This window comes from Delphinapterus leucas, chromosome 14 (assembly GCF_059928025.1).
Source record: "Delphinapterus leucas isolate spDelLeu-1000000601 "Yukka" chromosome 14, BTC_Dleu_Yukka2, whole genome shotgun sequence".
NCBI lineage: Eukaryota > Metazoa > Chordata > Mammalia > Artiodactyla > Monodontidae > Delphinapterus > Delphinapterus leucas.
In genome coordinates, this window is record NC_143142.1 from 40,597,501 (window position 1) to 40,623,197 (window position 25,697).

Sequence of the window (25,697 nt, forward strand, 5' to 3'; positions counted from 1 at the left end):
AAGTTACCTGATCACAAGGGAAATTAAATTAGAAATCAATAATGGAAACAAATTTGGTACATCTCCAAATATTTGGCAAACAAGATACTTCTATATATACCTGTGGGTCAAAGAAGAAACCACAAGGAAAATTATAAAATAATATTAATATTATTAACAACCTTATGCCAACAAATTAGACAACTTAGGTGAAATGGAAAAATATCTAGAAAGAAAATAACCAAAACTGACTCAGGGAGAAGTAGAAACTCTGAACAGATCTATATTAAATAATTAAATTGATTTAGTAATTTAAGATCTTTCCACACAGGAAGTCTAAGCACAGATGGTTTCACTGGTGAATTTTATCAAATATTTAAGGAAGTAATAATCTTTCACAAGCCTTTCGGAAAACAGAAGAGGAAAGAACACTTCTCACTTCATTCTACGAGGCCAGTATTACCCTGTTACCAAAGCCAGACACACACATCTCAAGAAAACTAGAGAACAGTACCTCTCGTGAATACACACCCAAAAAATCCTTAAGAAAATATTAGAATCCAGCAACATATAAAAAGGATTATTAACCAATACCAAGTGGGATTTATACAGGAATGCAAGGTTGGCTTGAAATCTCCAAATTAATGTAATATACCATATTAATAGATTAATAAACAAAAATCACATGATCATCTCAAAAGACAGAGGAAAAACATCTGACACCCATTCACGATTTAAAAAAACAACTCTCAATAGACTAGAAATACAAGAAAGCTTTCTCAACCTAATAAAGGGCATCTAAGAGAAACTTACAACTAACATCATATTTACTGGTTAAAGACTAGATGCTATTCCCCAAAGATCAAAAAATAAGGCAAAGATTTCTGCTCTCATTGTATTTATTCAACACTATACTAGAATCTAGCTAGTAAACAAAGAGGGGGAAAAGGATCCAGATTGGAAAGGAAGCAAGTACAATAAATGTCTTTATTTTGCAGACGATATGATCTGGTATATAGAAAATCTTACGGAATCAACAAAAACCTACTAGAACTAAAAAGCAAATTCAGCAAGGACACAAGATAGGAAAGCAACATAAACACTGTCTTTCTATATAATAGCAACAAGAAATTGAGAACAATTCCATTCAAAATAGCACCAAAAAGAATACAATGCATAGAAGTTTAACAAATAAGATCTGTATACTGAAAACCTCAATACACTGCTGAAAGAAATTAAAGATCTAAATAAATGGAGAGGCATTTGATGCTCACAGACTGGAAGACAATGTTGTTAAAGTGGCATTTCTTCCCAAATTGATCTGCAGGTTCAAGACAACACAATCTCTATCAAAATTCCAACAGGTGTTTCTATAGAAATTAATAGAATAATCTTAAAATTTACATGGAAACACAAACTTTTGACTGACAATAGCCAAAATAATTTTTCAAAAGATCACAGGTTGGAGAACTTACACTACCCAATATCAAAACTTAATTACAGGGAATTCCCTGGCAGTCCAGCAGTTAAGACTCTGTCTGCACTCCCAATGCAGGGGGCCCAGGTTTGACCCCTGGTCAGGGAACTAGATCCCGCATGCTGCAACTAAAGGTCCCGCACACTGCAATGAAGATACCTCATGTGGCAACGAAGACACTGCACGTGGCAACGAAGACCCAGAGCAGCCAAATAAATAAATATTTTTTAAAAAATTAATTACAAAGTAATGTAATAAGACAGTGTGCTATTGGTGCAAGGATAAAATACAGAGCAAAAGAAGAGAACAGAAAGTCCAGAAATAAATCCTTACATTTATGGTCAACTGATTTCCAACAAAGGTGTCAAGGCAATACAATGGGGAAAGAATCTTTCCAATGAACAGTGAATAGATTAAAAAATGTGGTATATCCATACAATAGAATGTCATTCAGCCATAAAAAGAACAAATTACTGATACATGCTACATCATGGATGAACCTTAACAAAATTATACTAAATTTAAAAAGTCAGACACAAGTTTCAAAGAGGAAACTGCCTGCTTTGGCGGCTGATGCCCGGGGATGCGGTTTTTCATCAAGGATATAACGATGCAAAATAAAGAGAAAGGAACCTTTATTATGAAAACCTCTTCCAGTGAAAGGAATAATCTATTCACGGTGAGCCTGGTTCAAAGCAGAACCAGAATACCAACATGTCTACTGGAGACCTCTGGGTTCTAATCATCCCTGAGTCAATAAATCCCTGTGTGACTTGAGGAAAGTTTTTTTTAATTAAAAACATTTTTTAAATATTTTACAAAAAAAAAAAAAGTCAGACACAAATGTTTGTATGATCCCATTTACAAGAAATTTCTAGAAAAAGCAAGTATCTAGAAACAGAAAGTAAATCAGCGGTAGCCTAAGGCTTGGCTAGAAGCAGGAAATGAATGCAAACAGGCATGAGGAAACTTTCTGGGGGAATGGAAATGTCCCAAAACTAGATTGTGGTTGTGGTCATACAACTGTGTAACATGTATAAAAAAAAACCCATTGAAATGTACACTTACAGCAGGTGAGTTTCATGCAATGTACATTATTCCCCAATAAAGCTGTTTTAAAAATAAAAAGAAGATGAAGAAGGTGCAGGAGTTCCCCATCCCTGGAGGACACAAGCATAGACTGAATGAGCTCCTATCAGGGACACGAGGGTAGAGTCTCCATGACCTTCGTACTTGACCTCACTGTCCATCACTAAGAGCGTGAGGTCTTTTAACCCAAAATGCTGGTTTATACATTTTTTGTGGCTTTTCGCAGTTGCTATTCCTAGGGTTATAAGGAGAAAACATTTGTGACTGCTCTTCCAAATATTTCACTTGCAAACATTGAACAGAGAATGTTTTTCACCTTTCGTCCTGTAAAGGCAGCCCGGTGAAGTGGCGTGTCTCCCATGTCATTTAATACATTTACTTCTGCACCAGCCTAGTAAACATGAAAGTTTTAAGCATCTTCCACATATCAAGAAATATACAAAGGTGAAAACAGTTCCCTAAAAATATATTAAATATTTAAAAAATTAAAATAATTGTTAATATTGACTGGTTGTCACAACTAAAAATAAGTTCAGTTCACAGTAAAACAGTAAGCTTATAGTAAAAATCTACCTGATAGGTAGAAAATAAAAAGCTACTTTTCTTTAAAAATCTATATACCCTTTGCTCTACTTTAGAAACACTCATATTGAAAAAAAAGGAGAACCGTCTCTGAATAAAATAGCACATTTTCTCCACCAATTTAATTTAATGAGTTTAAGGGAAAAAAAAGAAAAAGATGCCACCATTTAAATGGTGGAGGAGCTGGAGGTTTAAGGGCCACCTTAGCTCCTGGATTTCAGGTTTGGGGCCACCAGATCAATTTTAAGATGAAACCCAATTTCATAAATATCAGTATGTGTGAAAAATTATTCATCACAGAATTGAGAAATATGAGTTCTTAAGTTACAGCATGCTCACTAAGAGAGTCTGACATTATTTTTTAATTACAAAGGATGTGCTTTGGTCATTTTTTTAACTATGCTCAAAAAACAACATAGTATCTTCATTAATCCATATGTCCATTTTTGCAACTCTAAAAAGTCAATGATGTAAAAATCAAACGACTGAAAAAACAGAATTTTAATTAGTCAGGCTACCCTAATTCATGTATTTAGCCAAGAACAATTAAGTGATTAGCAACTTCTTTGAACAGGCCATTATGCATCATGGCCCAGACGGCTTTTCCAAGATGTTTATAATTTCCATAATAGCCATATTTTATTTATTTAAAAATTAAAGCCACACATATACCTTTAACAGATCCTGGACCACTTGTCTATGTCCAAAATAGCAGGCCAGATGAAGCGGTGTCCAGCCCAAATTAGACTTACTTCTTCCTAAAAAAAAAGGAAAGAGGTATTTTTAGATGTTCCTGAGGTAACTGAACAATAAAATAATTTCTCCTTCATACTCTGCTCCAACACATTGGCCGGTGGCTCCCTTTCACACTGCACTGCTGATGAGTGAGAGGCAGGAGACATGACACTGTAATACATGTTCCGAGTGAGATGGGTCAGAACTCACAGGACCCAGATTCTGCGGCCACCTTCCTAACTCGATGTCCTCACTCTTAACAGGGTGGAAGGAGACTTGATGGGGGTTACATTCAAACTGGCCTGCGGCTCTATGGTGCCGAGTGAGTGTCTAACCACCCTGCCATCAGCAAACGAACACGTGGGTCTCTTGGCACAGCATTTCCTGAAAAGCACCTCTCGCTGAAAACCTGTCCCATGTCAGGAGAGTGGACAGAAAGGGGAACTGGGAACCAATCTTTCCTGCAGCGTTTAGCAAGCTGTCAGCGCTGCGGGCGGTGACTGAAAACGGAGCCTTAACTTCAGATAAAATCACAGGTAATGAGGATAAGTGTTACCAGCATGGGAGAGTCCAACTAGATAACAAGAACCCAAATTAAAAGCAACGAAATGTCAGATCTCAGCTGAGGAGAGGTATAAAACAACTGAGCATGGTGAAAACGAGCTACATTAATTCAATTTAGGAAAAAAAAAATAGGGCATTATAGCTTAGACCTGAGAGAGCTTCAGAAGATCTCCAAAATTCCAAATGAAGCTTGAAAGAATACAGCCTATGAAAGCCACGAAAGCCCACCACCGCCCTAGAGGGTCTCCCGAAGCCCAGCAGCAGACTGCCCGGCCCTCCCCGGGAGGAGGTGGAGGTTAACAGCTGCCCTCGGCTCCTGGATTTCAGGTTTGGGGCCAACAGAAAGCCCGCCACCAGCCTCAGTGTACCCAGAACAGGGCTCTAACAGCTCCCAGAGGGACTGTCACCGCCAACAGTGTCCCTGTGACTGTTTGCCACTTACCAAACTCCCATAACTGTTCCCTCTCAAATGGGTGCCCTCTGGAACCCCTAATTCCACAGGCAATACGTCCTAGAGCCATAGTCTATTGCATGGAACATTTCTCTTTACCCTCTGTCCTTAACCTAGCTCTTCCTGATGACAATGATTCTCCTTTATCCCTCGGGGGGAGGCTCCCCCATTCCCACACCCCCACTGGTCCTCATGGCACAGAGCCACGTGAATTTCCACGTCAAAACCCAACGTGGTCTTTGGTCAATGACCTCTCTCGTGTTACAACCCCTCCTCTGAGGGTTCTGACATTAAGCATCGCTACCCGCCCTGCAAATGCTTTCTCTGCCGCCATCTACCGGCCTCCAGTGGCTCACCCCTCACCAGTTAACTCTGGGCAGCAGTCTTTCTCCCTGCGGCAAATCCTGCCACCATCCTAGGGGTGACTACTACGAGCCAGTATCCTGGTGTCTCCGACTCTCAGCTTCCCTCACTTCCCCGCAAACCTGGCCTCTGCTCCACGTGGGGTACCCAACCCCAGGGCCAGAGTCTGGGTGTCATCATCACGTCTGAACTCAGGAACACAGAAAGCCCACTTTCCCACAGAGTGCCCACTTTCCCACTTCCTCACACAGGCAAAACCCCAGACTTGCTCTTCATTCAACTGAACTGACCCTCCAGTTCTTTAATCGCTTTCCCTCTATGTAAATACCCCCACCATCGTCACTTCCTTCGGTAAATCCAGCATCTATTTCTTGGTCCCTCACTTCAACATTTCCTCAATATCCTATCTTTGTCACAGCAGCCTAGAAAAACCCCGAAGCCTGATAAACACACTAGCTCAATTTTTTCTATAACCACACCCAGGTTGCTAACAGTGGTGGAAGAAAAATAACAAAACCTTGTGGATTCATGGCTCCATAAAGTCAGGATCTCATACTTCAGCAAAGCCTTCACTGCTGCCCGGCAATCCTTCCCACACTGCGGTTCAGGTGTCCCTCCTATGTTCCAGCACAGGTATTTCAATCCTCACCACTCCCCTCAAGCCTCTTACCCAGACACCTGCTTCTTAGCAAATGATCTGATCTCTTAGCTTCACAAAGAAAAGAGAAGCTTTCATAGGATTCCCTGGGCTTCCTGGCACCAAATCCACCCCATACCTCTACCCACAGGCACCCATCCTTCCTCCTGAGGCCTCAGAATAATCACGCTTCCTGGATCCCGGATCCCATGCCCCCCTGCTTCCCAAGTACTCCTTTTCCTCCTCATCTTCAACCTCTCCCTCTTTAGTTGGGAATAGGAAGGAGCAGGTGAGGATTTGCGTCTTGTCCACCTAACAAGCAAAGGCACCCAACCCCCCCCCTCTGGTCCCGGGCGCCCTCCAGCCCTTGTCCTCCTCACGCTCCTCCCCTCCCCCCCCCAGTCTTCACGCTTCCCACCTCGCGTTCCCTCCCATCAGCTACCCACCCACTGCAGACCAGGTTCATTTCCCACTGCATCACTAAAACTGTCCTCAACTTTTACCAATAAATGGTGTCACTGGATCCCAGGGGCACTTTTCAGCAGCCAGCGCACCGCGTCACTGGACGGCATCTGACAGCCCAGGCCAAGAGCCTCCACAGTCCTGCACTTCTTCCCAGGGTTCTGTGGAAACTCGACTTTCTCTGATTATCCTTCATTACTAGAATCTCCAATAATGACACCTCTTGGCCCTTTCTCACTGCTTTGTTTATAGGCTCTTCACTTCAAAATCCGTATTTCCATTTCCAACTCTCTACTATTCACCTCCATTTGGACGATACAAGAATATCTTATGCTCAGGAGGTACAAAGCTGAACTCACTTACCTTACACATACACATGTGCACAGAAAAAACACCTGTTCCCCCTCCCACATCGTTTTCACAATGAACTGCCCCATTATTCACCTCTCTTCTCAAGTCAGAAATAAGCACCACTCGTCTGCCTTTCTCCTTTTCACCCCTGCCCAACTTAATCAGTCCTATCAATTCTACCTCCTAAATGTTAACTATACCTACTTTTCACCATTCCCATTGCTTCTACTCCCATTTAACCACAACAGTCTCCTCTGAGCTGCTGCTTCTGAACGGGTCTCCTCACCATCTAGTGCTTCCACATGGGATTCTGAATCAAGGAGTCAATTTACAGAATCCTAAATAATTCTTAAAATACTCCAAATACCAGTAAAAATGTTTAAAAAAAAAAGGGCCATACTCTACAAGTTCTTGATAATCTTTAATAATTAAAACTACTTTTTAATTTCACTTTGGTAAATAATGTCACAGAGATACTTTCCCCTATCAACAAATCAGTATCTACATAAAAAAATAAATAAGCAAATGAGCTATTAAGTCATGAAAATATAATGCTCCAAGTATCCTTTATACTCTTTACAACTTATTATGGACACCCAAAATTTTTTTATCAATAAAAATATCAAGTTTAGAAATATTTACAGAAAACTGTACCCTATACTGAATATTAAACACTGGGAAACACCAGCAGATGTTACGGGTAATACTCAAGTAACTTCCCATGCAGACCTTCCAGCAAAGCAACAGGACAGCACTACACAAAATCATGTGTTGAGGGCTTCCCTAGTGGCACAGTGGTTGAGAGTCCGCCTGCCAATGCAGGGGACACGGGTTCGTGCCCCAGTCTGGGAGGATCCCACATGCCACGGAGCGGCTGGGCCCGTGGGCCATGGCCGCTGGGCCTGCGCAGCTGGAGCCTGTGCTGTGCAACGGGAGAGGCCACAACAGTGAGAGGCTCGCGTACCACAAAAAAAAAAAAAAAAAAAAAAAATCATGTGTTGATGTTGCCAAAATAAGCTCTTATTTTGCTTTCAAAAACTTATCTTTTAGATCACTCATAGAATTTATACAAAGCATGCTATGCGTATAAACATATTAGTATTTATTTCATTTGCAAGAATGTCTCGCCATTAGCAACAGATGGGACCATGAACACACACTCATAACAGCAACAGCTACAAGCCAAACTGCCCAATTAGCTCTTCCTTTGTGCCCCTAGCCTAGAAGTGTTGACCTTAACCTTCAAATGCACGTCAGCGCTTCCCTCTCTCCCTTAAACTTGACATTAGTGGATTCCTCCCAACCAGTAACATCTCTATGTTGATTGTTGAGCTTTAATTCTTGCAGAAGAATTATACTACACTTTACCATTTTCTCAATTTCTCAGGGTTTGGAAAAACAAAATGAGATAGAAAAGAAAACCAAGAAATGCCAGGCATAGTGATTCCCATGTGGAGACACTCACACACCCAGCCCCAGCCCTCCCCACTCACTTCTGTGGGGTGAACTCACATCACCTGATTACGTTGTTCCTCTACATAAACCCTTCAAATTGCCCTTAAGACAAGTCTGACTGACAGGTATAATGAGGGTGAAATTTTGAAAAAGCAGTAACATCTGTCTCTCAGTTTTACATTTCCAAGTAGGTGACTCTCCACTAACTAGCCTGAGGCAACCATGGGTGAGGCGCGGTGGTTGGTAGAAAGTAAAGGGTTGCTGAAGATCATCAAACCAGGCATGTTTCTGGCATTCAAAACAGAATCCCAAGGTAAAGATTAAGAACGAGGTTTCTGTTGAAGGATGAGAAGGATTTTTAGAATTCCTTTAGCATTCCAAGAACCGACTCAGACTGTAATTTCTGGACAACTCAGAGCGTGGTTTCTTCACTGCTACAAAGATAATACTCCTTCCACACGGAGGGTGAGGCCATGAAGTTTGCTGCTCTATGACAGGAGAATGTGACACAGCAGAACAAAATACCTGTCAGTGACAGAGGGCTGTGGGAGAGGAAAAGACGTAAAACGGGGCATGTGGCTCCTGATTCTAAGCCCGGAGAGTGAGATAAGTCGAGGGCACACTGAGAACAGGCAGTGGCATGTAGGATGCTACGAAAAGGTCCCCTACCAGGCCACCTAGCCTAGCACCAACCTGCACGGTGGCCACGTCAAAGTAAACTCAGTAGTGCAGGCAGCGGGAAGGCCAAATGTTGGCTACCTAGAGCTGCTCCGAGCCCCCATGGGTCACTCAACACCCCCAAGGTCACACCCACAGGAGTGTGGCCGAGGTGAACCAGCAAGCCTAGGCCACGTGCCACAGGGAGACATGAGAGGTTCAGGGTGACACAAAGCCAACAAGAGCTAGGATGAGACTCCCAACACAGCCAAGGAGCACCACCTGTGCTTATGAAAAACCTGCATTTGACTCTGAGTTTTACTTCAGCTACAAATGCTTCAGGGGCACTAGGAAGACAGGTTACCAAGGGACCAAAGCCCGTCCACACAGAACAAGGCTCGCCTTTACATTTACAGGCCACCTCAGGTGAGATGGGGAAGACACAGGTGAGAGGCTCTGGGAGGCCAATCATTTATCAAAAAAGCTACTGAAATGGAGGGACCCAAAGACTTATATTTAGTCCTCCAAACTCCCAAAATGAGAAGGCGCTTGTTGAAATATCAGAGCCAATTTAGAAAATAAAGCCTATTTCTCTGCACCCCTGAGTTTAATATACTTGTAACCTTGCTACACAAAGCACATTGTGATTTGGCTGCTACCTACCCACCTAGCCTTATCCCTCACCCCTCCTGCCTGCAAAAGCCCTTGCCATCTGGGCTGCTTCTCACCTCAGGACCTTGGCATATGACGTTTCTTCTGCCTTGACCCCCTTTCTTCTCTATTTTTACTTGGTTAAGTCTACGTACTCTTCATATATCACCTTAGAATAATTTCCTCCAAGAAGCTAATCCTTCGAGTTCCAGTTACATACTTCTTATATGTTCCCTAACACCCTGCACTTCATAGCTTCCATATTCTGTACATATTGTGCAATGCAGACTAGTTTGAGCTAGTAATCTACTAATCTCAGTGAGGGTACGATCCTGTCTGACAATATTTCTAAGGTGCTTCACACGCTTCGCCTACAACGTCTTCGAGAAAAAGAAATTATCATAGCATGCATCCTGTGGACTCGGGGGTCACCCTTGTAGTTCATAAGGTTTAGGACCCATGACAATATTAAGACTGGATCTCAATTTCTCTGACTTAGAGGGGAGAAGGAGAGTATCCACTCTTATGGGGGTTCTTCCTAGGATAAGAGATGAAAATTTATTTCTAGTTCAGAAAGATTAGTGCTAAATAAATGATAAAGTAGTACATACTCATAAGAAAAAGCTAAAAAGTCCATTCAAAGGTTACCTTTGCAGTTAATGTCAGCAGTTACTTCATTCCTTTCCATGGTTTCCAATAACTGTCTTACTTCTTCAGCGTTGCCGTTTCTGGCATGATGGAGAAGCTGTTGCTCTGCTTCTGTGCTCATTTCTAGATTTAAAAAATAATAACACTGCTATTATCGAAGAACATATATTAGCTTTTGGATATTATCTAACAGATAAAAGGGAAAAAAATCATCTTCATTCTGCAGCTAATAAGATAGACACAAGAACTGATTAAATGAATCAGCTGCAGGGCCAAAACTTGACCTTGAGACTCCGTGCCCTTTGTATTATTACTGAAAAAGTGCACTGGACATCTGGGCAAGTTTCTTACTCTCTCAAAGCTTCCGTTTCCGCACCTGCAAAATACAATCAACCTCATGACCTGTTGTAAGACTGTGTCTATGAAAGGTATTTTGTAAATAGTTATTAGTACAACATCAATAACCAGATATAAAGTAAAAATACGGCAATTCAGCGGTTTGTATAGAAATATCATAAGGCTGAAATGTAAATTAACACAATGCAAGAAACTTGTGAGAAAATAAATTACAGATAAGAATCCTGGAGCTACGATACTTACAAATAAACTCTCATATTTTCTTCCCAAGCCTCAAGCCAACTATAAAGGACTACAACCAAATTTAAAGCATTGATGTCAAAACGTTATGAACAGCAATTCCGAGAAAAAATACAAATTTCTTTCATACTAATCAGTTAAATGCAAATAAATCAAACACAATGATATTTTTTTGCCTACCTGATTAGCAAAAATAAAAAGATTAAACACACCAAATGCTGGAATTAACAGAAAACGTGCACTCCAGTAAACTAATAATATTATGCATATTATATATTATAATAACATTCACACAATCCTTCGTATGTTGCAGAGGGAGAGGCAACAATTTGACAAGACGAAATAATTTCAAAATACACAGAGGGTTCCAGGAGATAGCCAAGGAACAAATACCAGGGATCTGTCTCCCCACCTACACAACAACTGCACTGGCCGACTCTGTCTGATGTAACTAACAATTCTTTGGAACTCTGGAACCTCCAGAAGGCTTGCAACTGCCAGGGAAGACTTGGAAGCTAAATGGGGTTAATTTCAGCTCTTAGGGGTAGCAGCTCCCTACCCCCACCTCCAGCCACTCAGCAGGCACCTGTGCATGTGCTTCTGGAGCAGCTTGCTGGAGCCCGCCATCAGCAAAAAGGACCCTGTCCTCCAAATACTGGGGAGGCAGACTCTGATCACTGATTGCTGCTTCTGACCACAGAAATGCAGACAAAGAAGTGGGCAGCCATTGTTGTTGCACCGGCACCCTCGCTGCAAGCCTCTCCGGTGGCCTGGACTGCCAGAGGATTTAAAGGGCCAGCAACCTTTTTCCCCCCTCTTCTTTTTTTCTGTTTTCCCGCTTAAATTTCCCCTTAATTTCCCTCTTGTAAAGAATAGGACATTCACAAACAACTGCATATATGGGGAAAATTACAATGTGACTGTTCATGCCCACCAAAGTCTCAAAAAAGACATGAGACAACCTTAAGTTTAGGCTGGCCCTCAGCAGAAAGGCAGTCTACAACAATCAAAAAGAAACAAACAAAAAGACAAAAAATTAGCAAACCCCGAGGAAGAGGAGTATTTGATTTCTAGAGTTACTACATTAGATTCAAATGTCCAGTTTTCAGCAGCCAAAAAAAAAAAAAAAATCACAAGGCATATAAAGAAAACAGGAAAGCAGGGCCCCTTCAAAGGAAAAAAATAAATCAACAGAAACTGTCCCTGAAAAAGAACTGATGGCAGAAATTCTAGACAAAGACTTCAAAAAATGTCTTAAAAATGCTCAAAGAACTAAATGAATATATGGAGAAAGTCAAGAAAATGTATGAACAAACTTAAAATAAAGAGATAGAAAGCCTAGAGAATTCCCTGGTGGTCCAGTGGTTAGGACTCCACGCTTTCACTGCCCAGGGCTCAGGTTTAATCCCTGGTTGGGGAACTAAGATCCCACAAGTGCACGGTATGCCCTCCAAAAAAAAAAAAATAATGCATGGCTAGATTGCATATAATTTCTTAGACTGTAAATATGTCTATATTTTCTTGAATTTCAGAAGGAAATTTTTTTAATAACAATTTTTCCCCTGAATTTTGTTTAGACAGAACAATGGTGAAAGTATTCTTTAGCTGTGGGTGGAGAAAATAAGAGATGTCCTAAGAGAATAAAAGCCTAAAAGGAAACCAAAAAGAAATTTTGCAGCTGAAAAGTACAGTAACTGAAATGAAAAATTCACTTGAGGGATTCAAAAGCAGATTTGAGCAGGCAGAAGAATCAGTGAACTTGAAGATAGGACAACAGAAATATCATTTTCCTGCTTTTTTTTTTTTTTTTTTGCAGTACGCAGGCCTCTCACTGTTGTGGCCTCTCCCGTTGCGGAGCACAGGCTCCGGACGCGCAGGCTCAGCGGCCATGGCTCACGGGCCCAGCCGCTCCGTGGCATGTGGGATCTTCCCGGACCGGGGCATGAACCCGTGTCCCCTGCATCGGCAGGCGGACTCTCAACCACTGCGCCACCAGGGAAGCCCCCTCTTCCTGCTTTTTAAGAATGAATCAAAGAACATTTGAAGTAAGTATCTTCAGAACATACTAGAAATTGTTTATGTTCTCACTACATTGGGTTTACAGAAAAAAAAAAATTTTTTTTAAGTTTTTCAACTTCTGTAAAATAAATATGAAGAGGGTAAAATTAAATCCATTATCTACTTAAACAGCTCATTATAATATCATATTAACCAGGACAGCTGCTCATTAGTGCTGCAATTGGAATTAAGAGTTATTCAAAGGTTTGCTGAGTACCCAGCAGTACAGAGACTGCTACAGGCACTGGAGGTATGATGATGGACAATACAGTCCCTGTCCCCCAGACAGGGCAAACATGCACACAATCATACCAAATGTGCCAAGTACAGTAATGAACAAGGGACGGTGGCTGTACAGAGGACAAAGGGAATGATCAGCCCTTTACCTGCATTAGTATGGGAAGGAATCACAGAGAAAGTGAAATTTAAGCAGGGACTTGAAAAATGAGGTCACCAAGACCAGCAGGATGAAGAAGGTTTCCAACCCTGATGGACAACCGTTACACCAGAAACAATCTTGGTTGAAGATGTGATTCCATTTGGTCGTGGTGAGTTTGAGATTCCTGCGGGAAACAGAGAGGGAGATGTCCAATAAGCAATCAGCTAATACCAGCCTGAGCAAAAGAAAGTTTAGGCTTGGGCTTCCCTGGTGGCGCAGTGGTTGAGAGTCCACCTGCCGATGCAGGGGACGTGGGTTCATACCCCAGTCCGGGAAGATCCCACATGCGGCGGAGCGGCTGGGCCCATGAGCCATGGCCGCTGAGCCTGCGCGTCCAGAGCCTGTGCTCCGTCCACAACAGGAGAAGCCACAGCAGTGAGGGGCCCGCGTACCGCCAAAAAAAAAAAAAAAAAAAAAAAAGAAAGTTTAGGCTAGAATTAAAATGGGGGGAGTTATCAGCACGTCAGTAGTCATTAAAATCATAGGGGTAAATAAGACCTCTTACTGGGAGAAGACCAACACTGAAGGTGAAGGCGGCCAGTCACTATGATCCAGCAAGAAAGGTCTAAGCATGGACAGGGGGACAGGAGAGGGCGACAGCACTGAAACCAAGAGGCGAGAGTGTTTCAAGGGGTTGGATAGGTGTGAAATGTCAAAGGAAGAGCAGGGACAAGGCCTGAAAATGCCGACTGGTTTGGCAGCTAGGCCACTGATGATCTCAAGAATATTTTAAGTAGAAATGACAGAGGCAAATAGATGTGGGTAAATTGAGGAGTGAAAGTGGGATGATGGGGAGAGAGTACAGCAGATTCCTTGAAATCAACTCTGTTTCGAAGGGCTGGGGATAGCTTCAGTTTTCGGATATTAGATACCTGGGCACGTTCGTAGGTTGTGGGGCAAGAGCCAGAAGAGAGGAAAAGCTTGAAAGACAGGAGGAAGGAGGGAAGAGAGATGAAAAAGATCCTAGAGGAGCCTGAAGTAGATGGATGAAAAGCCCAAGCAAGGATCAGCCTTGAAAAGAGGAAGCACCAACTCTAAGGCCGGGGGGGGGGGGGAGAGCTGGGTAGAGCTCCTTCCTGTCTGATGCTGCCAATTTCCTACGAAGATAAACAGATTCTTAGGTATCTTCATAGGCAAGAGGAGTCTTACTATGAGACAGGATGGGGAGGGGGGCATGGAGGGGAGAGGCAACAGAGGTAAATAGGTTGTTTGAAAATTAAAAAGGGTACAAGGCCAGCTAAATTTCACCGAGACAGAAAATTAACACTCTTGTTGCTTTATGCCTAAATTCCATATGTGTTCATTTTAACACAGGCACCTGTCTGATTAAAAAATATTCTTAAAAACAATTCATTCTCTCCTTTTTAAAGCAATTTCCCACCACATCCATTAAAACCAGCTACTCTACCTGCAGGCTGAGCAGACTCTAAAGGTTTGCCAACTGTAACACCTGGGACTTAGTCAAATAAGCAAGACCTTGAGGGTAAATTCCAAAATGCAAACAGGCATTTTCAATACTTTTCCTTTATAAACTTCTATTACTTTAGAAAGGAGTGGTAGGAGTTGCGGGGTGGGCCGACACTTCCCCCATCTCCCTTTAGAAACAATTTTGTAAAATCATATATACATTTAGAACGTACTTCCATAAACAAATTACTTTATGTTAGGAGCAGAAAACAGTAAAAACACAATTTTATAACAAAATAATTTCCTAGTGGCTCTAACACCCAGTCAAAATAGCACAACTCCAAAAATACCTGTAATTTAAAGACAAAGCAAACTTCTTGATAGCTGTACTACAGTAAAACAAAATGATCATTCTGTTCCTTTCAGCTATGCTGCAAAGAAACTCAGAAGATGTTCCAAACCAAGACATAAAAACATTCATTGTTTTTTCTTCATCCAAGAACCACTGTAACTAAAAGTCCACTGCCATCTGTGCACACCTGAAGATTCAGAATTTGATACATCAATAGTACCCAAAACTTTATTCCTAAGGTCAGCATCTAGGTAGCCAGCTTGGGCTAGGAAGGTGCCCAACATGACATCCACAAGAAGCTGCAGTTTCCCCATCACCTCCAGGGCCAACAACACTTTCCCTATCTCTACTATCACAGTGTTACTATCAATAAACCCTTAGGGCTTCCCTGGTGGCGCAGTGGTTGAGAGTCCGCGATGCAGGGGACACGGGTTCATGTCCCGGTCCGGGAAGATCCCACATGCCGCGGAGCGGCTGGGCACGTGAGCCATGGCCGCTGAGCCTGCGCGTACGGAGCCTGCGCTCCGCAACGGGAGAGGCCACAACAGTGAGAGGCCCGCGTACCGCAAAAAAATTAATTAATTAAAAAAACCCTTAAATGAGCGCTGACCACGGTCCAGGCATTGTTCTAAACTTTGGTGACACACTAATGAATAAAAGCAGGCCTTACATTAGAATAAGTTATGTTTTATGTTATTATATATTTTTAACATATATATTAATATGTATGTGTTTATATTTATATGTTTTATATATATATATATATATATATACACACACAGACATTTTTTTTTTTTTTTGGCCATGCTACGCAGCTTGCAGGATCTTAGTTCCCTGACCAGGGACTGAACCGGGGCCACGGAAGTGAAAGTGCAGAGTCCTAACCACTGGACCACCAGGGAATTCCCAATAACTTATGTTATACAAGTCAACTGTACAAAAAAATTACTATCCACATTTCTCAAGAGGTCTGACTTGCCATCTCCACTCCCAACTTCCACTAGATCCCCTTTATAAAACCTTCACAGCACCTTATTTTTGCCACAAATGTCAGTCTGTAGGTGCACATATGGTCATTTCTTTGGCTCTCCCTACACTACACTGTAAACTTAATGGGAAAAAGGGTCCCACATTTCTTATGTGTCCCCACTATATCCCTAGTACCCAGCAAGGTGCCTAGAACAGAGCAGGCAACCAAATATTAATTAAATGGACAGATGGATGAACGTGGAATTAGTTTTTCAAGAACAAAGCAATACCGATAGGAAGGCCTAAGAGTAACATGTTCATTGTAAGTGGTACACCTTTATCCAGTGATCAAAAAATGAAGTTCTTTTTCCTTATATGCCACAGGAAATGAATTAAGATCATACCAAAAATCATACCTTTTTTAAATATACACTCCAGGATTACTGAGGACTATCACTGCTTCTTTAATTTGATACATCTCTAATTTATAAATAATTTGTGGTTAACAGTTAACTTCAGAAAAAATACAAAAATCAGAGAATTCAAATGTTGAAGAGATGTTAAAAAACTTTCTTTGGACTCATGAGAGCTTATTTCAAAATGCACTGTCTCTCATGTTTAAGCCACAAGAAAGACAAGTAATCCCTTAATGTATCTTATGAGACTAGACTTGAGCCACATCCTATCAGCACACATAGTATTTTTCAGTAACTCTTTGTGGATGTTTTCAGCCACTCTTTTCACATTCACGCAATTCCAAACTCTGTTTTTAAGATTAATGAATGAGATTTTAATGGCCAAGAGAATGTTTTCGAGGAAATAACTAGTCAAAAACATTTTGAGCTTCAAAAACTAGGAGACTAGAGACTTTATGTTTTGCCTTATGTTTCCTCTCCTCCAAGGTCCACTGGGGAAGCCAAGCTTCTAATTCTAAATTATTTTGTGGAAAGTGAATTTCTGTTTTGTTGTTGTGTAAACACTGTATATTACCTAATTAAACTGGTCCCCATACTTGATAATCCATGCCACTAAATCCCCATTCACTACAGTGGATAAATTCTGTGGCCCTAACAACTCTGAAATCTTGGCAGAGACCCTGAAACTTGTAGCTTAAAGGGCAATCAACATTCAATTCCATCAGAGGTCTACTATTTTACAAGTTGAACTGCTACTTTTCTTTACTATTTCTACAGAATCAAAGTAGAAAATTCCTAGAGAAATCAAAGACAGTGAAGTTCAACAATCAGAGCTAATTCCCGAGTACCAGACACTGAGAATATTAAATGATGTGTCCTTTAACAGAGTTCTTAAAGGTGTTTGTTTGAAGAGTTAAAATTCAAAGATCTCAGGCTAACTTTATTCGATCATACATACAGCAATATTTAACTGGACATTATAAAACATCAGGAAAGTATGGTGAATCCTCAAAAACTTAAACATAGAATTACCATATGATCCAGGAATTCCACTTCCGAGTATACACCCAAAAGAATTTAAAGAAGGAACTGCTGAAAGAGATACCTGCACATTCATGATCACAAGAGCATTCTTCACAAGAGCCAAGAGGTGGAAGCAGCCCAAGTGTCCACTGGGGGATGAATGGATGAGCAAAATGTATATACATACAACAGACTATTATTCAGCCTTAAAAAGGAATGAAATTCTGAAACGTGACACAACAATCATGAACCCTGAACACGTCATGCTAAGTGAAATAAGCCAGACACAAAAGGACAAATACATGACTCCACTAATATAAGATACTTGGAGTAGACAAATTCACGCCACCAAAAAGTAGAATGGTGGTTATTAAAAGCTGGGAGAGGAGAAAAGGGGGAGTTAGTGCTTAATAGACACAGAGTTTCAGTTTGGGATGGTGAGAAAGTTCTAGAGATGGATAGTGGTGATGGCTACTGCACAGTATACTTTAAAATGGTTAAAAACATGTTATATGTATTTTACCACTATTTTTTTTAAAAATGAGGGGGTTCAGTCGTTAAGACTTCACGCCTCCACTGCAAGGAGCGTGGGTTCGATCCCTGGTCAGGGAACTAAGATCCCACGTGCCGCGCAGTGAGGCCCAAAACTTAAAAAAAAAAAAAAAAAAAAGAGGAAGTATCTGAAATTTGGCTCTAACAATTGAGAAATAGCTTTTGTACTATCAACAGAGCCAAAGGAAGCTAATTATTCAAAACTCGTCATGACTATATGTTGTGATTTTTAAAATTCTCAGATATTGATTTTACGCTTGTTAATACATTAAAATAATATTTGAAATATACTGTATACCAGAGATTTGAATAGTGAGAAAAATTATTTATGAATACATATATCTTACAAACTAAGTCTTTAAAACAAAAACGTCTCTAGTGTGCTCAGCACTGAATTCCGAAGTACACGAGTTACCTGCTTAATGGCGCTTTCTTCCTCCAATATTTTTCCTGCCAATATTGTATTTTTAATATAAGGAAAATATTAAAAAATTAAAGTGACTATGTTAAAACATGGCGATAGAAACAGAGGTTTGCTCTCAATCTTATTAGTTCCTAGCAAGCAATCATTAAGTTCTTTTATGTGATCACAGATTCCTCAGTGTATGCGTGTATGTGTGCATATACCTATTTGTACATAGGCATATACAAATATGTATATATAGAACTATGACATTTGTGATAACACAAATAATGAAATGCATTTTTTTCTTGGTTTAGAAATTTAGCTTTGGTAGATAGATTCATATTTAAGCTAAGACTGATTTTAGAGATGAAGAAACTGAAAAGTACAAAGATAAAGTTGATTGCCAAGGGTATGGCTTTAATAGCCACAACCAGAATCTACAACTTCGTATCGAGGGATGAAATATTATTAGTGCTATATATTTATAAAACTCAATTCAGCCTCTAAAATTAAAGGTCTCTGATCCTAGTTATTGTTCCTGTATGAGCACTGAGGAAGCTGAATCTGAATTATAGCTTAATCCCCTCATTTTAAGAAGATGTACTGACTGAAATGAGACATCCAAAACATGGCCATTTAAGGAAAATGACAGCAAATTTTAAAGTCTATTCTAGGAAGCACTTGCCTTTTTTAAAAATATGAAATTAAATTAAAAATCACTTAATTTTTAATTCAGTGAAACTTTTTCTCTAACTTCAGCAGGACCCTGTGTCCTGATAAATAACATCACCTCTTTTGCAGGAGAAACGATAGACACCTGGCTATAATTGTAATATGTCTTGCCAGGGTTTGTAAGCCATTGAAATCAATGTAAAATGCCTATACCAAATTATTTACTTTATATTCGACTTATTTACATTACTGTCTCTTATTCACTACGTACCCACACTGACTTGGATGCCATACAGGTATAAGAAAAGAACAAGCCTACTTGCTGCCTATTTATTTATTATTTTACCTTTCATCAGTTGAAAATGTAAATGTTTAACAAAACTGTTGAAAACAAAATAAGCTTCATGGCCTTGCTTTATGAAATTGTTTAAACCTTAGGTTGCTATACATTTTATCTGCTTCACAAACAAGAACTAACCCTCAGACGCAGCCCTGATTTCAATTTGAACTTTGTAGATTCTACTGTTAATAAATAGTTAATAAAAACTATTGTTAATAAATAGTTAATAAAAACTATTACCTATTGTTTCAAAACAGGTTTGGCCCATAGAAGCAAACGGCAGAGAAGTCCACAAATAAGATAAATACAGTTTTAGATAATAATACCAACCAGGAGGCTGATCAACTGTTACCTTCCAAGGAAAAAATTCCTTAAATTTTTGATAAAATGTATTTAAATGTTTCCCATTTTATTTCACATTTGAAAATTATCTTCCAAGCTTAATGTAACGTGTAATAATACTGACCAGTTATCCACCATACGGCCAGAAGTTTCTCTTTAAAGGAAAACTTTAAACAACAAAGTAAAAACGTGGTTACTTTCCACTCACATGATAGGAAACTGTACAGTTAAAGACCACTTTCACTGTATAGTACAGTAATTTCCTATTTGCTGGCTGATGAATACAACTCAGAAAAAGTTAGTGACCTAGTATCCTCTTACTTTAGGCATTAAAAAGTATTTCTTATACTTGCCCACCTTATTAGTGGATGAGGTCAGGTAGGAGAAAAAAATCCAACATTTCTAGGGATCAAGAACATCCTGTAAGATACTTATATGACATTATGATCATCAATATATTCTGTAAAGAATGCAAGAATCTTTTCTGACACGTCATTAACGAATCCTGGTGAGATTGGTATCAGCTGGTGGCTATACTGCTAACACCTGTCCTCTTCCTAGGAGCTGGAAAGAATTTACAAATCAATAAAGTTCTAATTACCACCAGACTTGGCTTAACCACTTCAAATTTCTTACATGTGCTTGCTCTATCCTCCATATGTTATGAGTTAGGCTGATTTCCACTTTCTGTTGACTACTTTTCTCAGTGAATACACATAATGTACAAAAGCTCAGCTCCTAGCAATAGCAAGAGGTAAGAAACTGTCAAAGTGTCAAGTTTGAGGTATTATAATGATAGATATGTCTAAGTAAAATAAAGCGACATGAAGAAAAATTTGTTAAATAGACACTGCACCATGTTATCACACAAAAGAAACTGGCTGTATTTTTCTACCTAGTTGCTGGTTCTAAACAAGTATCATTTCCCTTTGCTTTGGGGGAAGAGTGGGAAAGCAATTTTCACAGAAATAACATCTAGCTGCTCTGAATTACAGGTGTAAGTGCTGTGCAAATAATACCTGTAAGGCTGAGCAGCCTCCAGAGACAAGGGTTAGCCAGTCCCGCCCCCCCCCCCCCCCGCCCAAATTTCTGCTGACGAACAAGGAGATATTTAGCAAGTGTCATCTGATAAACAGACCCTGGTAAAACCCTACACTGATACACAACAACTGCTCCAGATAAATTTACTCAACTTTCAGCAGTTAACTCCTATTTTGCATATCAGTTGCTCAATGCTGGGAGAGTTGCTCGGCCTGAGAGAAAAGAAAAAGATAAATTTTAAAAGGTACGTTACTGACAGTTTTCTCCTCTCCCCCCACCCCTCCCCATAGATTGTGAGATAGAGCCCTTAGTTTAGAACCTGGGGATGAAAAATGGTTGAATTTTATAACTATTCTGTAATTAATACAGAGATCTTTAAAAGTTCAGCTGGGGAATTCAGAAAATACACCTAGGCACACCGGCTGCAAAAAATTCGTTGCCTCAGAGTCAGACCACGAACATTGCTAAGCCATCAAAACAAATCAAAGTATTTTCCAAATTCTGAGTCAAGAGGTGTATCCAGATGCATCAATTACAATACAACGGCTGAGATTTTCAAGGAAAACACATCACTGATTTTAAAGCTGATTTCATTATGTTATCAGCTATCCACAAAAGCCTAATCGCTAAATTTGCAACAGTCTAGTTTAAATTAACATAGTCTGCCAACAGTTCAACTTCACAATACAATCTGCATAAAGCAAAGACTTTCACAATTGAAAACCAATATTAACTACATCAGGATAACCCTTTTCAACGCCTCCTGCCAATCAGCAGGGCCCCCGGGTAAATGAATCCTTGTTTCTCTTGTGCTGCTGCCATCTTTCACACTGTTTCTGAATTCCTCTGATAGTCTTTCATGCTAGTAGAATGGAGCACGAGGTACACTGTGAGAATGGTCACGTGAACAGCTCGTGACTTCCACTGTGAATCAATCCTCTTCACGCCAGTAGGAAACTAAAAGTTGGAATGCACACATCCAAGTACCGAGAAAGCAAGCAGCTAATGACTTAGTAGGGAATGCATGTGGCACCAGGACAAAGTCCTAGCACCCAAAGTGGAAATGCAACAAATGCCAGCATCTTGCTGCTTGTACAACTAACTTCCTCGCAGAGCTGGAGCAGCCAGGGACTTCGTGGAAGCCTAGCTCTGGCTCAAAGCCCGGCATCTCCAGGCCACGACCCTGACCATCCTCGGAAACGCGCGGGAGACGCGGCCTCGCCCCCCACCACGCGCGGACAGACCTCCCCCACCACCAGGCAAGGGGGGAGACCGTTCGCAGGGGAACCGGCCTAGGAAACTGACCTACGCTGTCACCCGGGCTCCCAGAGCTCCCGGGGTTGGGACCACAACCGCAGGCTCCCCGTCTGCCCGCCTCACGCCCAGGAAGCGGCCATCACCTGGCTCGCACCCCCGGAAGACTCGCGGCCCCACGGAACGTCGGTCTAGGGGATCCCTGCGCCGGGAACCGGGTGGAGCGCAAGGAAGCCAAGCACCACTCCGCGAAGTGGCGCCGCCCCTCCGCGCGGCCGGCCCCACGAGCGCGCGCGCGCCCGGATTATTTACGGCAGACCCGTGCGGCACGTGACCGGCGCGCGGTCTTAGGGGCGCGCTCGGCACCCGGCCCCGCCCCCGGCCTGGGACGTCCCGCCCTTAGCACGCTCCAGTCCCGCCCAGACTACCTAGGATGGTTCCAGGCTTTGCCAACCGCAGCCAGGAAGGGCAGAGCCTTCGCCCTCCTCCCACCACGCCCCGACCCGAAAGATGGATGGCCCCTACTTCGAAGCCACGCCCCCCCAAGCCAAAGCAAATGTAAATACTGCGTTACTGCTCTGGAAATTTGTTATTAAGCTAATACATCACCCAGCTGCCCAGATTTTTTCTTTTCTGTTTTGGTTACCACTTTACCCATGGGAACTTAACAGGCAGTGTAAATTAGCTGCACCTGTTTCTCTTTTCACATGTCAAAGAATGGTCTCTAAATGCTAACAGGTGTAAGCATGTTAAGATGTATATGAGTGAGGTATGCTTAAAGAGAGAAGGTTTTACAAATTTTCCTTCGCTTCCTCCCTCCATCAAATATCTTTCATAAAGAGTCCACCTCTTCAGACTTGCACAACAGGTCTAGCCAGAGCAGTTAACACATAGCCTATAATGTGAAGGTTCAAACTCTAGTGTAATTACACCCTTTTAAAAAATGCATAGCTGAAAAAGACAAAGGAAATTATGAGCATAGGGAAAAATTTTCAACTTTCTTGTATTTTCCAATGTATTTAATGAACGTGTTCTTTTGTAATGAAAATTAATAGGTATCATTTTTCTTTTTTTTTAGGTATCATTTTTAAGGGACTGTAGATTTGCAGTCAAGTCTAGAAACATGTATTGAGAACCTATTACAGGCCGGTTGGTGATGCACTACGTGTGATACATGATGTGGCAGATCTCTTAGAATGTCTTTGGAGAACACAAGCAGCCTTGCTTATATATCCCAGCTTAGCATCATCTTTTATTAAGAAAAAAAGGGTACTTGAAGAGCACAATACTTCGACTGTAAATTGTGTGGTAACTAAGGCAGTCATATTTGCCTCACAAAGAAGAAACCTCAGAGCTTATTTTCTAAGGATGCTGAATTATCTTCACAGCCAAAATAAAAATTGACTACCAAAATAATTTTCCACATGATTCCACAAAAGCCTTTATTCTCACTAACATGATTTAATTGCCTAAATTCACTACTCTCATTTTTTTCAATTCACTTTACTCTCTTCTTGAGTTTGTAAATGAAAACACATCCTAGCCAATAAGAGGATGAGAGTAACAGGAGGTAATCATCATGACTACCAATAAAAGAAGTTCTGATCTTGGTAAGATCACTCATTGTACATATTTTTACAGAAATATCTTTGATATTTATATAAACAATCTTTAGGAAAAGTTATCTCTTTGGCATTTTTATTTCTGACTAGTACAGATAAAAACACAACAATTCTTATTGTAGAACAGTACTATTCAATGGACTTTCTGCAATGATGGATATGTTCCATAATTCTATCTTGTCCAATACAGTAGCCACCGGCCACATATGCCTACTGAGCTCTTGAAATTTGGCTAGTGTGATTAAAGATTTGAATTTTTAATTTTACTTAATTTTAATTTAAGTGGCTAGCAGCTACCATAATGGATAGTGCTGTTCTAGAACAAGAAAGCAATTACTATATTGCCCCCAGTTGTGTCATACTCTATTTTGAGAAACGTGTGGCAGACGCAGAACATCTGGAAACAATAACTATTTTCTCCAAACTGTTTTCTGAGCTTGTGAGGAGGTAGATATTTTAACTTTGCAGATGGAGCATGTTAAAGTTACTACGTCACTCTTATCTACAATGCATGGAAGTAGGAATAGAACTGGTAGGTCTGGATGAATAGAAAAGGGATTTGGGAGTAATTAACCCTTTGCCCTGCCATTCCCGGGCCTGCCTGACCCAGCTGAAAAGTTAACCAACTTCAGATCACAATATGCTTCAACAGAATTCCCCATTGCCTGGATCCACCTAGGATTCTTTTTTTTTTTTTTTTTTTTCTGCAGTACGCGGGCCTCTCACTGTTGTGGCCTCTCCCGTTGCAGAGCACAGGCTCGGGATGCACAGGCTCAGCGGCCATGGCTCACGTGCCCAGCCGCTCCACGGCATGTGGGATCTTCCCGGACTGGGGCACGAACCCATGTCCCCTGCATCGGCAGGCAGACTCTCAACCAGTACGCCACCAGGGAAGCCCACCTAGGATTCTTTTGTTCACTTGTTTCGGGAAACTTAGGAGGCCACAACTACTACTGCCCATCCCACATCCCAGCGATTCCCTCCAGAATAGGATTCCCTCCAGATTACAGTACCCAATGTTTGTGGCCCTGCAGTTTTGTCTTAAGCCTGAAACACCCCAAAATGCACTTCATGCACTGCATGTTTTAAAAACACTCCCCCCGGTGCCAGTGTGACTTTGAAGTGCTGCAGGAGCGCACTAAAGGCTTATTAAAAGGAGGATTTTATGAACAGAGACTTTGGGGAGGGCTTTGGGTAAATATTGCCTAGAATGCTGAAAAGCAGGTCAGATGTCATCGGGCAAATCCAAATAATTTGTTGAGTTGGAAATTAACCATCCCCTAAACCTACATATTAAGTGTTTTGTAGTTATTATTAACCCAAGACCATCAAGGCTATGATGTCATTGTTTTTTATCTCTTAAAAGCTGTCTAAATTTTTTTTGTCATTTGTGCCATACACAGATTTAATAACTGAAATGAGTTGGTATATTTTCAGATACTAAATTATTTTTATCTAGACTTAATTCTGTGCCTGTCCTTCTTTTCCCAGATGTGTGACACACAGATGTCTAAGCAACTGCCTTCCACTAATGATTGATTTTGCTAGGTCCCCACACAAAAAGTTTAGGATGGTCCCCTCTATCTGTAGTTCCTTGATTGCTAGCAACAAGCGGTGACACTGGCTAACTTAAGCAAACAGGGAATATATTGCACAGTATCAGAAAAACATCTGAAAATCTGGCCCAGCAAGGACAGGACTAGGGCACTTCCAGGGATCTGGGTAGGGGGAACTAGTCTACAAGTTTTCCAGGTTGCTACCGCTGGCAAAGAATAATTTCCATTTATTTTTGTTTTCCTATCCTTTTGTCTTCCCCCTTCAGAAGAGGCAAAATTGAGAGAGAGACGTACAGAGAAACAGACACCTTTTGGTGTACAGGGCAGGGTGCCTTGGCTGACAATCCCACAACACTACAGTAAGTCCCCTACATACGAACGAGTTCCATTCTGAGAGCACGTTCATAAGTCCAATTTATTCCTAAGTCCAACAAAGTTAGCCTAAGTACCCAACTAACACAATCAGCTATATAGTACTGTACGGTGATGGGCTTATAATACTTTTCACACAAATAATACACAGAAAACAAACACAAAAATAAACATCTTT

General features: G+C 41.0%; 1 protein-coding gene across 9 annotated transcripts in view; it reads right to left on the reverse strand.

Annotated features, from left to right (window-relative positions):
• OSBPL1A (oxysterol binding protein like 1A) overlaps window positions 1–22,222 on the reverse strand; it is a 222,665-nt gene extending 200,443 nt beyond the window's left edge. For 5 of the 9 annotated variants that reach the window (XR_016387606.1, XM_089895002.1, XM_022586848.3 and 2 more), the window contains exons 1-5: window positions 20,032–20,739; window positions 13,143–13,319; window positions 10,102–10,224; window positions 3,800–3,885; window positions 2,862–2,936 (exon numbers count right to left, since the gene is read on the reverse strand). Coding sequence is in view for 7 of the 9 variants with exons in the window: in XM_089895002.1 (XP_089751128.1) it covers window positions 2,862–2,936; window positions 3,800–3,885; window positions 10,102–10,222 (282 nt within the window). In the remaining 2 variants the exon portion in view is untranslated. Of the gene's footprint in view, window positions 1–7; window positions 79–2,861; window positions 2,937–3,799; window positions 3,886–10,101; window positions 10,225–13,142; window positions 13,320–20,031; window positions 20,740–22,020 lie in introns of those variants that run through there. The other 4 variants (XM_022586844.3, XM_022586847.3, XM_089894999.1 and 1 more) reach the window with 4 other exon arrangements.
• Between the last annotated feature and the right edge of the window lie 3,475 nt (window positions 22,223–25,697).